The sequence below is a fragment of the Schistocerca americana genome, chromosome X, assembly GCF_021461395.2.
Source record: "Schistocerca americana isolate TAMUIC-IGC-003095 chromosome X, iqSchAmer2.1, whole genome shotgun sequence".
NCBI lineage: Eukaryota > Metazoa > Arthropoda > Insecta > Orthoptera > Acrididae > Schistocerca > Schistocerca americana.
In genome coordinates this window covers 245626404-245638366 of record NC_060130.1, presented here as the reverse complement: position 1 = coordinate 245638366, position 11963 = coordinate 245626404, and the positions used below count along the sequence as shown (strand labels likewise).

General features: G+C 42.3%; 1 protein-coding gene across 2 annotated transcripts in view; it reads right to left on the bottom strand.

The window, feature by feature from the left end:
- Positions 1–11963, bottom strand: part of LOC124556506 (apolipophorins) — a 127203-nt gene that overhangs the window by 41394 nt on the left and 73846 nt on the right. For both annotated transcript variants that reach the window (XM_047130462.1, XM_047130463.1), the window contains exons 28-30: positions 10598–10870; positions 9868–10024; positions 183–349 (exon numbers count right to left, since the gene is read on the bottom strand). In XM_047130462.1, the coding sequence (XP_046986418.1) occupies positions 183–349; positions 9868–10024; positions 10598–10870 (597 nt within the window). The remainder of the gene's footprint in view (positions 1–182; positions 350–9867; positions 10025–10597; positions 10871–11963) is intronic.

Below are 11963 nucleotides of genomic sequence, written 5' to 3'. Positions count from 1 at the left end.
CTTTCGAAGTTAATAGTAACAAACAGCCCTTTTAATACTGGAACCACAAAAAGCTGAACTAGCCACTACATATATATGCAAAATTTTCAAAAATGTATAGCCAATGCCAACAGTCTCACACAGTTTAACATAAAAAGCCTTATTTATAATATGAAGTAAATAGTAAAAATATGTTACTTTACCTCCACAGATAAAGCGACATCCAAGTTGCCAAATTTTTCTGTTGGTGATGTAGCTTTCAGATGCAAAATGTGTGGTTGATTATCTGGCGTAAACTCAATATCAGTGGACACTTTGGCTTCCTTATTGTTACCCCATTTAAAAGACAGGGACCCAGCCTTCTTATTATCTATAGTAAATAAATGAAAGCGAATTAGTGCATTCAATTAGTTTCACATATCAACAAAGAACATTTGCACACATTTGGAAATTAATTTATATGTCCATAGACTCCTCTTCACTTAATATGTAATCTTAGTATGATCATTTGTTTTGCAGTAAATTTGAATAACTGTTCATTAATTTCTGCTGTTTAAAGTTTGAGTGCATTGTATGGGTTTAAGTTTAATATCATAATGGAGATAACACTGCACATTGTATATAAACTTGTGATATTCTTAGCATCAACTACATGGGACTTACAACCTGTATAGCATATATATGAGGGGACTACAAAAAGTAAGTTACATCTTTCACCCCACACTAAGACCACTGTGTAATCAGAGTGACACATTGTCAGAAGAGAGTACACGTTCTGGGTTTGCTGCAGATACAGTTCTGCATCATAGTGTGGGAATGAAATGCTGAGGCAATTGGAAATATTCGCCAAGTTGAGGTACATGGGACAGTATGAGTCTCGTGGACAAAACATTTAAATTGCACACAGATTTAGTGTGAAATTCTGGTGGTAATGGACAAATCAAATGATGTATCCAGCTGTACTGAAATGGCACCAACAATTTGACCATAGTTGAACAGATATGGGTATGTTGATCAGAAAATATCAACATCAACCACAGATACCAATGTCCAGGCAATTGATGAACTGATTCCCAACAATTTCAGGTTTCTTGACAATGAGGGTGCTCTCACAGTAGTTCTCAGATGGCTCCATGAGAGAAAAGTGCATTTCTATCATCAAGAAATCGAATGATTTGTAGAATGCTCTGACTGTTGTTTACTATTGGTTGAAATGTAGCGCAGCATTCAATGGAAGTTATTTGTCTGACATAAGAATGTGTCACTTATGTTTTGTAGTTCCCTCATAAATCACCAAGTCTGTAGGAATTACATGCTGTGATTTTTACTTTCAAGTAGTACTTTGATCCCCCTCCCCCCCCCCCCCCCTCCCTTCCCTCCTTTTTTTCATACAAGTTTAGGATTTCCCCCATCACAGTTACAATTTGCACTCAGAGATGTGATATGAGTACACCTTATGATATAGGTATTTATGAAGTAAGATAAAGTTGCATGTTGACGTGTCTCTCTCTACCGACTGTCACTGTTAATCGAAATGCATTTATGTTTATCCAATCAGGTTGGTTGGTTTGTAGGGCTTGAAGGGACTAGACTACAAAGGCCATCGGTCCCTTTTTCCACGACCATGAAACACCCACGAGGAAGAAAAACAAGCAACGGAGAGGACAAGGGATGACACAGAACAAGAAAGACATAGACAAAGACTAGAAAAGAGGAATTAAAAGTACACAGAGTGTTACAGTGGTTGGCTGACCATCAAAACAAAAAAAACGAAAAGCCAACCACCAAGAGACACACTAAAAAGCCCAATCTAAAACCCTAGGCCAAAGGCCAGACTCAACACAAAAGAAAGAGACAAACTCTCAGATCGAGTGATAAAAGCCCACTGCATGAATAAAACTCAAAACTAAGCCTGCCATGGCAGCGTCATCCATTAAAAGTGCATGGAGCACATAAGGCACCGCATATATCTGCCTGAGCACAGTTAAAAGCGAGCAGCCCAACAGAATGTGGACCACTGTCAATGCTGAACCACAGCGACCAAGAGGTGGGTCCTCACGGCCCAATAAATAACCATGCGTCATCCAGGTGTAGCCAATGTGCAGCCAGCAGAGTACAACAGAGTCCTTGCGAGAGGCCCACAAGGAGGAGCACCACACACTGGTAGTCTCCTTGATGATCTGATGTTTGTTGGGTGAAGATAGGGTGCGCCATTCATCATCCCAGGTACCAAGGACCTTCTGCCACAAAACCAAGTGGAGATCACACTCCAAAAGGCCAATCACCAAAGCAGGTGCACCGACAGCCTGTTTGGCCAGCGTGTCAACACGTTCATTACCCGGGATGCCGACGTGACCCGGGGTCCACACGAAAACCACAGAGTGGCCACAACGGGCAAGACTATGGATGGACTCCTGGATAGCCATCACCAGACGAGAACGAGGAAAACACTGGGCAATAGCTCGTAATCTGCTCAGGGAGTCACTACAGATAACGAAGGACTCACCGGCGCATGAGCGGATATACTCTAGGGTGCGAGAGATGGCTACAAGCTCTGCAGTGAAAACACTGCAGCCATCCAGCAATGAACGTTGTTAAGATTGTTCCCCAAGAGTAAAAGCATAACCAACCCCACCAGCAACCATTGAACCATCGGTGAAGACTACAGCAGAGCTGGGAAATGCAGCAAGGATGGAAAGAAAGCATCGGCAGAGGGCTTCAGGATGGGCTGAGTCTTTTGGGCCTTGTGCCAAATCCAGCTAAAGGCATGGGTGGGACACACACCACAGGGGTAGACATATATGGGTCTGGAAAAGTGGTGGGAGAGGGAAAAACTCAAGCCCAGAGAGAAGAGACTGGACGTGAACCGCAATCGGACATCCCGATCAGGGCTGCTGTTCAGGAAGATGGACAACTGAGTTGGGGAGCAGGAGGCGGTAATTTGGATGCTCGGGCAAGCTACAAACATGTGCAGCATAAGCGGCCAGCAGTCGTTGGCGCTGGATCCGCAATGGAGGGACACCAGCCTCCACAAGTATGCTGTCTACAGGGCTTGTGCGGAAAGCTCCAGTTGGGAGTCAGATCCCGCAATGAAATATGGGGTCAAGCAACTGCAACGTGGAAGGCGATGCTGAACCGTAAGCCAGGCTCCCATAATCGAGACAGAACTGAATCAATGACTGATACAGTTGTAGAAGGGTAGACCGATCGGCACCCCAGCTGGTGTGACGCAAGCAATGAAGATCGTTAATATGCTGCCAGCATGTTTGTTTAAGCTGCTGAATATGAGGGAGCCAAATCAACCAGGAATCAAAAACCAATCCCAAAAACCAATGCATCTCCACCACAGCAAGAGGTTTGCCATCAAGATAAAGCCAAGGCTCAGGCTGAACAGTGTAACGCCAGCAGAAATGCATGACCGAAGTCTTGGCGTCCAGAAACTGGAAGCTGCACGCTACGGCCCAAGATCGTGCCTTGCGGATAACGCCCTGCAGCTGCTGTTCAGCAACTGCAATTCCAGTGGAGCTGTAGTACAGGCAAAAGTCATCAGCATACAAAGAAGCTGATATGGACGTTCCCACAGCTGCAGTGAGCCCATTGATAGCAACTAAAAAGAGGCAGACACGCGAGACTGAGCCTTGCAGGACCCCATTCTCCTGGACTCAGGAGGAACTATGGGAGGAACCAACTTGGTTGCAGAAGGAACGAAGCAACAGGAAATTCTGAATAAAAATTGGGAGCGGGCCCCTAAGACCCCACCCATGAAGCATGGTGAGGATGTGATGTCACCATGTTGTATCATATGCCTTCCACATGATGGCAACTGGATGCTGACAGTGGGCAAATGCCATACGGATGGCAGACTCTAAGTAGAGCAGATTATCGGTGGCAGAGCGGCCCTTACGGAGCCCACCCTGAGACGGAGCCAGAAGGCCCCAAGACTCAAGTAGCCAGTTCAATCTCGGGCCCACCATGCATACGAGCAACTTGCACAGAACGTTGGTGAGGCAAATGGGGTGCCAGGTTTCAACACTCATATGACAATACTCTCCCACCATTGTGATGGGAACTCACCCTCAACCCAGATACAGTTGAAAAGCTCAAGAAGGGGTTGCTGGGAGTCCACTGAGAGGTGTTTGAGCATCTGATAGTGGATGCGATCTGGCCTGGGAGCCATATCAGGGCAAGTGGCTATTGGAATTCCCACTCACTGAATGGGGCATTGTACAATTCGGGGTGGTACTTATGGAATGAAAGGCTCTGATGTTCCAACTGCTCTTTCAGGCAGCGGAAGGCCAGCAGGTAATTCTTAGAAGCAGAACTCTGAGCATAATGCTCCGCTAAGAGTTCTGTGATCGTGTCTGAGTCAGTACAGTCTGCTCCATTCAGGGAAAGCCCAGGTTTCCTGACGGGTGTCCGATGTCCACAGAGTCACCTTATCTTGGTCCAAACCTGCGATGGAGAGGTACGGATGCCAATAGTGGTGGTGAATAAGGCGTCGGGCTCCGCCACGGAGCCGCTTAAAGGTAAGGATGTGTTCCAGTGATGGGTGCCGCTTATGATGTGGGAGGGCCCACCTACAATCTCTAATTGCCTCAGTGATCTCCGGTGACCACCAAAGCACAGTCCTCTGCCAAGGGGACCCAGAAGAACAGGAAATTGCAGATTCCCCACAAAGGGTTATTTGTGTTAAAGTCGCCCAGTAATAGAAAAGGTGGTGGCACTTGGGCTATCAGTGCAGCCAATACATGTTGTGGGACATTACCATCTGGTGGAAGATAGTTACTGCAGACAGTAGCAGCCTGAGGTGTCCACACTCGAACAGTGACAGCCTCTAAAGGTGTTTGAAGAGGTACACACTCGCTGTAAAGAGAGTTAAGGACATAGACACTGACTCCACCAGATATCCTCGCATAAGCTGCCTGATTCTTATAATAACCCCAATAGCCACAGTGGGTGGGGGTTCGCATCACCGGAAACCAAGTTTCCTGGAGAGCAATGCAGAAGAAAGGGTGAAGGCTGATAAGTTGTCAGTACTCAGCAAGGTGGTGGAAAAAACCACCAATTCCACTGGAGGATAATATGATCGTGAGGCTGGGTAGGCATTGAACATTCAATGAGGTGGTTTATGCCTCAGGGTCACCTGCTGCCACCGACTGATTTCCTGAGGAGTCGATATCCACTGTGTCTGAGGGTCCAGCGAGATCCAGGTCCTCAGCAGACGACAGAATCTCCATCTCATCCTCAGACGCAGAGCTTGTAGGTAGCGGTGGGGTGGGTGCCACCACAAGTTCCTTGGTCTTAGGGGTCTTCCTCTTGGACTTTTCTTCACTGATTCAGTCTCCGGGACTGGGAAGGATCATGAAGCCCTTCAACCAGCTGATTTTGGGCACTTCAGCCACTGGCGGATGTCAGCTTTCCCACTGGTGGAAACCTGGGAAGGGAGGGACTCAAGGGACCTCTTCTGAGTGAGAGGAGCTGAAGAAGTTGGATGCTTCTCCGGCAAAGAAGTGGGGATGGATGTCCCCGATGGTTATGGGGGGTGTTGCTCCCAAAGTAGGTGGTGCAGGAGTGACAGGGAGGGAATTGCCCCCCCCCCCCACCCCCCACCGTCAAGGGGGCAAGTGTAGTCTTCTGGCTCTGAGAGGTGACTGGGGTAGGTGGAGCTAATGGGGCTAAAACAGTTGTAGCGATGGCGTAAGAGGATGCCAGACAGACAGGATGGAGGCGTTCAAACTTCCGCTTAGCCTTAGTGTAGGTCAGTCGGTCCAGGGTCTTATATTCCATGATTTTCCTCTCTTTCTGTAAAATCCTGCAGTCTGGCAATCAAGGTGAATGATGCTCACTGCAGTTGACACAGATGGGAGGCAGGGCACATGGAGTATTGGGATGTGATGGGCGTCTGCAATCTCGACATGTGAGGCTGGGAGTACAGCGGGAAGACATATGGCCGAACTTAAAGCACTTAAACCACCACATCCGGGGAGGGATATAGGGCTTGAAGCCACAGCGGTAGACCATCACCTGACCTTCTAAGGCAATGTATCACCCTCGAAGGCCAAGATGAAGGTACCAGTGGCAATCTGATTGTCCCTCAGACCCCGATGATTCTCCAGATGAAATGAACACCTCACCACTCCAAATTGGCGCGCAGCTTGTCATCAGATTGCAAAAGTAGGTCCCTGTGGAATATAATACCCTGGACCATAGTTATGGGGTGTGATGCTGATAGAAACATCCCCCAATCTGTCACAAGCGAGTAATGCCTGTGACTGGTCAGAGGGTGTTTTTGTAAAAACTGCCCCAGAGTGCATTTTGGACAAGACCTCCACTTCCCTAAACTTATCCTCTAAATGCTCTACAAATAACTCGCACTTCATCATCTTGAAAGACTCTCCATCAGCTCTCATACAAACTAGGTACCAGGGTGAATAAGTCTTGCTGCCATCCTTGGCTTTTCACTCCTCCCATGGTGTGGCCAGGAAGGGGAACGATTTGGGGTTATATGTCTACACAATGAATTGAGGCCCTCGAACGCTTAGAGACTGCTGGCGGCTGGCAACCAGCAAGTGAAGATGTGCCATGCTTCATTGCATGTCATCTGCCCTGATTCCACCCACTCCGACCAAGGGCCCTTCCCATGGGCGTCACCCAGCCGCACCTGACAGTATGGCCATTGCCGGGAGTCCCGATGCCCCAGGGAGATAAGCATCTACTCCTTGATATACGTGGGTAAGTCAACAGTGCAGGCATCAGCAGAGCGATCCCTGTGTTGTCAGGGGGCTACAACCAACAGAATACATGGCAGCCCCACCACAACAGACTGGCTACCACGCTGGATATCAGGTGCAAAGAAGTCCATGGTCGGCGGCGCAGAAAGCGACACAGCATAGTGGATGGCAGAAACCACACCCAGGAATGTATCCTTGCCCAAGAGATGGAGAACAAGTGGGACTGCAATGCGACGACAAGAAAGGGGGCTAAAGATCTCAACACACGATGGACACGATGCACCATGTAAGGTGCCCTTCCCCAATTGGCTCACTTTTCAGGAAAATTTTGAAATATGGTGGTCAAACACTACAGGGGACCATCACATAAATGCCAAAACGTGTGAGACTCGTTTTAGTCGCCTCTTACGACACACAGGAATGCCTTGGGCCTATTCTTACCCCCGGGCCTGCAGGGGGTCCAATCAGGAGATTTCTAATATTTGTCATACAAGTGATTTTGTGATGTTTTAGACAGTGAAGGTCACTTGTCAATAACACATTACTGTTACTACTGACATAAAAGGAATTCCATTTGTTATGTATCAGAGAATATATTTTTGCTTTAAGCAAATGGAGAGAATGGAATCAATTTATCAGAAGAGGTTGAAACCTTTGTGAATGTCAGGATGTATAATTTGTTTCAGTTGTGGAACATGGCATCTGGAGTCTAGATGGTGCTCAGCTAAATAAACCCAGAAAATTTCACGAGCATTTATTCCACAAGTTTGGTTTTATTTTTTGCTAAGATTTTCTTAACAAATGAAGACTTTTTTGTCTGTTAAATAAAGACATAATGTTTACTTACACAGATAATATTCTAGTCAAGATCTCTTTTTAGTACTTGACCCAGGGACCAACAGGTGATCTAAGCAAATCACGAAGATCATTGCCTCAAAATTTAATTGCAACTAAATTGAAGAAGGGTGAACTTTTATACAAATGTAAAGATAAAACACAATAATAAGAAACTATGTTAAAGAATCATGTGAGATTATGTACTTCACTACAAGGAAAGCAAAATATGTGACAGAAATACAAAGATAGACGCAGAAAAAAATGGAGAAATCCCATAAAATTACAGGACGCCTCTTGAAGTTTGGGAAAGAAAACAATAAAATTTAAGCAGAAGGAACTGTTTGTAACTTTGAGGAGAGCTAGACATCACAGAATAACTATATGTGCACTTGGTAACAAGCCCAACACTGTGACTGTGCCTCCAAGTGTGTTAAAATTTCGGATGATTACTTAATTTTAGTGCATAAAAAATGTGAAAGTAGAGAAAGAGACCAAAGTAAAAGATACACTGCTAAGCAATAAAATTGCCATATACAGTTGTAACTATCCTACAGGTGGAGCAAAAATGTGAAAAAGGTCAAAAAGACATTGCTTATGCAAATGATTAGAGAGAGATCAAGATGCCAGTTATGTAATAAATCAGCGTACTCTTTTAAAAACTTAGAGCCACAAGTAAGTATCAGAAATATGAAATTATGCTGCACTTCCATTGGAATTTAATTCTCCAAAATAAGGAATTGTGATAATGTTAACAATAAGCAACTGTGTTAATACCAACAGATCTAAAACAACAAACACTACAGAACTAAAAGAATTTTAAGAATGGTGAATGAACCATTAAAATATATTACATAATTAATAATTACTACAAATGAAACACATAAATTATTCAAGAGATGATGCAGTGGTGGTGCAGCAAAACTATGTTTAATAGTGTACTTCACAGTGTTCAGCCAAGTTGTCATTTCCATTTTATGCACAATATTTTGAGAACTGACCCAGTCATCTTCTTGGTTGGTTGGTTGATTTGCTGAAGGGGACCAAACAGCAAGGTCATTGGTCCCATTGGTTTAGGAAAGGAAGTCGGCCATGCTCTTTCAAAGGAGTAATCCCGGCATCTGCCATAAGCAATTTAGGGAAATCATGGAAGGTATGAGCCATTGTGCTCCCGAATACAAGTCCAGTGTGCTAACCACTGCGCCATCTTGCTCGGTGTATTCTTCTTCAGGTGCTCCAAGTTGTGCTGTTAGTTGACTCACTGCCTGGACTCTATAACCAACTCCTTGTGTCTAGTACACATAACAACACAACTCACAGCACTTGAAGAAGATGATTGGGACAATCATCAAAATATTGTGCATAAATTGGAAATGACAACTCATTTGAAAACCTGGAAGTACACTATTAATCAAGCATGTTGAGAAAACATGAGAGATCACAAAAGTACACTTGTTTATTGATGACACAGTGATCTTGAGAGCATGTGAAGAACCAGCTGCAGATTTATGAGAATAAATACTGTAATACATAAGAACTGCAAATGAGTTTAAAAGTGGGGAATGAAAATTGTGAAAGAAAAAGCAGCTGATATAATTATAGTATTCTAAGAAAGAATTGAAGGAGCATACATTACACCAAAATTAAAAAGACTGAAAATTGTTGAAAGCGTCTGAGACTTGTGACTGAGCTGTCTACAAAATACAATATTAAATTATAAGTTCAATTGAAGAGAACAATCAGGAGGATGATACAGCTACAGTAGGTGATTAACGTGAAACACAGAAGTACTAAAGAGATAGGAACAATTTACATGAGAACCATCCCATTCTTATCTTTGAGGTAATGATACAAGAAAAATTAAGCAAAGTCCAGATAAACAAAATGAAGTCCCAGGTAAGCATGAAAGTAGAGATAATACCATGAATAAGCTGGAAAAATATATAAAAATTTACATTTTTAATACTCATTTTTTGAGTAAAATTAGAAATTTGATTTAGATTTTAATTTTGGAATATGTAGCAGTAATTGAACACTTCTTGTGTATCTATTTCGCCTAAAATGATTTGGAGATATAAAAATAGAGACTCAAAGGACCCCCAAGAGCGAGGTTCCAAGTTGAAAATCTTATCAAATATTCAGAAAGATCTACTTGGAAAACAAAATCTGGCAATTGTGGAATATGCAGAAGGCATTTTCCAAGAGGTGTGACAGATAACATAGAAGATGGACATTCATTATCTGACCCAAGATTTACTGAGCAATGACACTCCAAAGTGTGTATGCATTTTTTTGATGCACCTTGTATTTGCTTTCACCTTACCTCCAGCATTACTCCATGTTGTTTCCAGTGTTCGGGGCTCTTCCTTTGGTAAAATAAGATCCCACTTGGTTCTACCCTCCTTCTCATCACCAGCAGCTTCTCCTATGAGTTTAAGGGTGTTCTCATTGTTCCAAATAAGGACATTGCTGACTGTGAACTGTGAAGATAAGTGCATACACTAAGATATGTGGTTAAAATAATTAATAACCTTATTCAGTTACTCTAGCAACTAAAGGAATGTTAATAGAGAACTTACATATAAAGATGGTAATTTATGATGACTGATATATGAAGGAATTCAAATAGTCTGCTGTCATAACATAGCTGAACCATCATTTGTTCAGGAAATATTTCTCTATCATCTTCATTTTATCTAATTTTGATAAGTTACTTACTTAATCCAGCCATTTCTACACATTCTCAGATTGTAGATAAAGTTTTGGAATAATTATAATGGTCTTATAACTTGCACATATGCTACAAAGATATGACCATAATAAACCCAAACTTATAGAAAATTTAGAATTTATTTAATGTAATAATCACTATTACGTCCAATTTTTGCATCACTTATGAAAATTGTGCTAACTGAAGAGACTGGAAGGAGCAGTGCAGAAAGAATGTGACAATATTTCAAGCTAAATTCAGTGAAGTACAATTTGATTGAGAGAATACTCTGGTACATATTTATATCACTTCTTCACAGTAAATTTTAATGTGCATTTCTTACCTCAGGTGCTGATTCAGGTTGAGATGAAAAAGTTCCTATTATGGTGTGTTTTAGCTGTTTCAATTTGTCAAAAGGCAAAAGTAATTCCACAGTATTTTCTATCTGCTTCACAGCAACTGGACTGTAACCTCTGTTTATCTTGCCCACAATGTTAGCTCGGTATCCTTGACTACATTCACTATTGAGGTTGTATGTTATGAAAGTTTCATCGATTTCAGAATTAAGCTTGATAACAGATGTTCTGCCACCTAATACTGAACCTTGACCTGAAAACTAATAAAATTGCATGTTCTTGAAAACCCTCATGTCAAACAAATTGATATACAAATATTTTCTCTCACTCCTGACTGAGACAAAAGAGGGTTTCTTCATTTTTATTCTCTTTGTCTGTTCATGACTGTGCAAGGAAATCAAACAAAAATAGTTACTACTTTTACTTTATCAAGACATATGTTTAAATAGATAATGTTCACACATAATGAAACTCGCCATTATCGATATTAATTAACTGTGAAACTACATTACTTTTTAATGTTAATTTAATTGTTTTACTGATTCAATGTTTGTTATGTCACACAATAGCTGTGTTTCAATAATCTTGGTACAACAGTTAATTCAAATACACTTACATATTCTAGAGACTACATTCTTTTAAACATATCTGCAATATTATACACTCTGATATAAAAATCTTTGGTGTTTCCAGTATTTCTCATTCATAATTTTTGTCAGTTACATGCCTTGATTATCAGGGGTAACTGTCACCAGGTATCATATGTTTAGCTTTTGATTGGACTGCATCTCACGGCACACCAGTACACTACACCATTCTCCACGATTTTGGTTCACATGGAAGAGCCTTCTGCATATACAGGGTGAGTAAGGAGGACAGGCACATGCTTTGAGAGGTAATAGTATTAGCGATTCTGAACAAAAACTTCATATGGATGTATGCCCTATTCCGAATGGTTTCCGAGATAGAACACATTTAATATCACTTTTGTATGTTTCTCTTGAATAACTCAGAAACCACATCCTCCAGCAAAATGTGTTGCAGTACAAAATTAAACTATATTAAATTTATTACAAAAAAGGTCCTATTCATTTTTTTCTATAGAACTAATGGTTTGTGCAAAGAGAACGCAAGAATGTTGAAGAACTCGCTCAACGTGCATGCGCTGTAGCTTATGTAGTTTTTGTAGGCCAATCTGAGGTAGTTTCCCAACTTGATAGACCACACGTGTCTCATATCAAACTGTTCGCCTCAACTTGCTACCTCAATATGCTACCTCAAATTGGCCAACAAAAACTATGTAAGCTACAGCACATGTGTATTGAGCGAGTTTTTCAACATTCTCGCACTCTC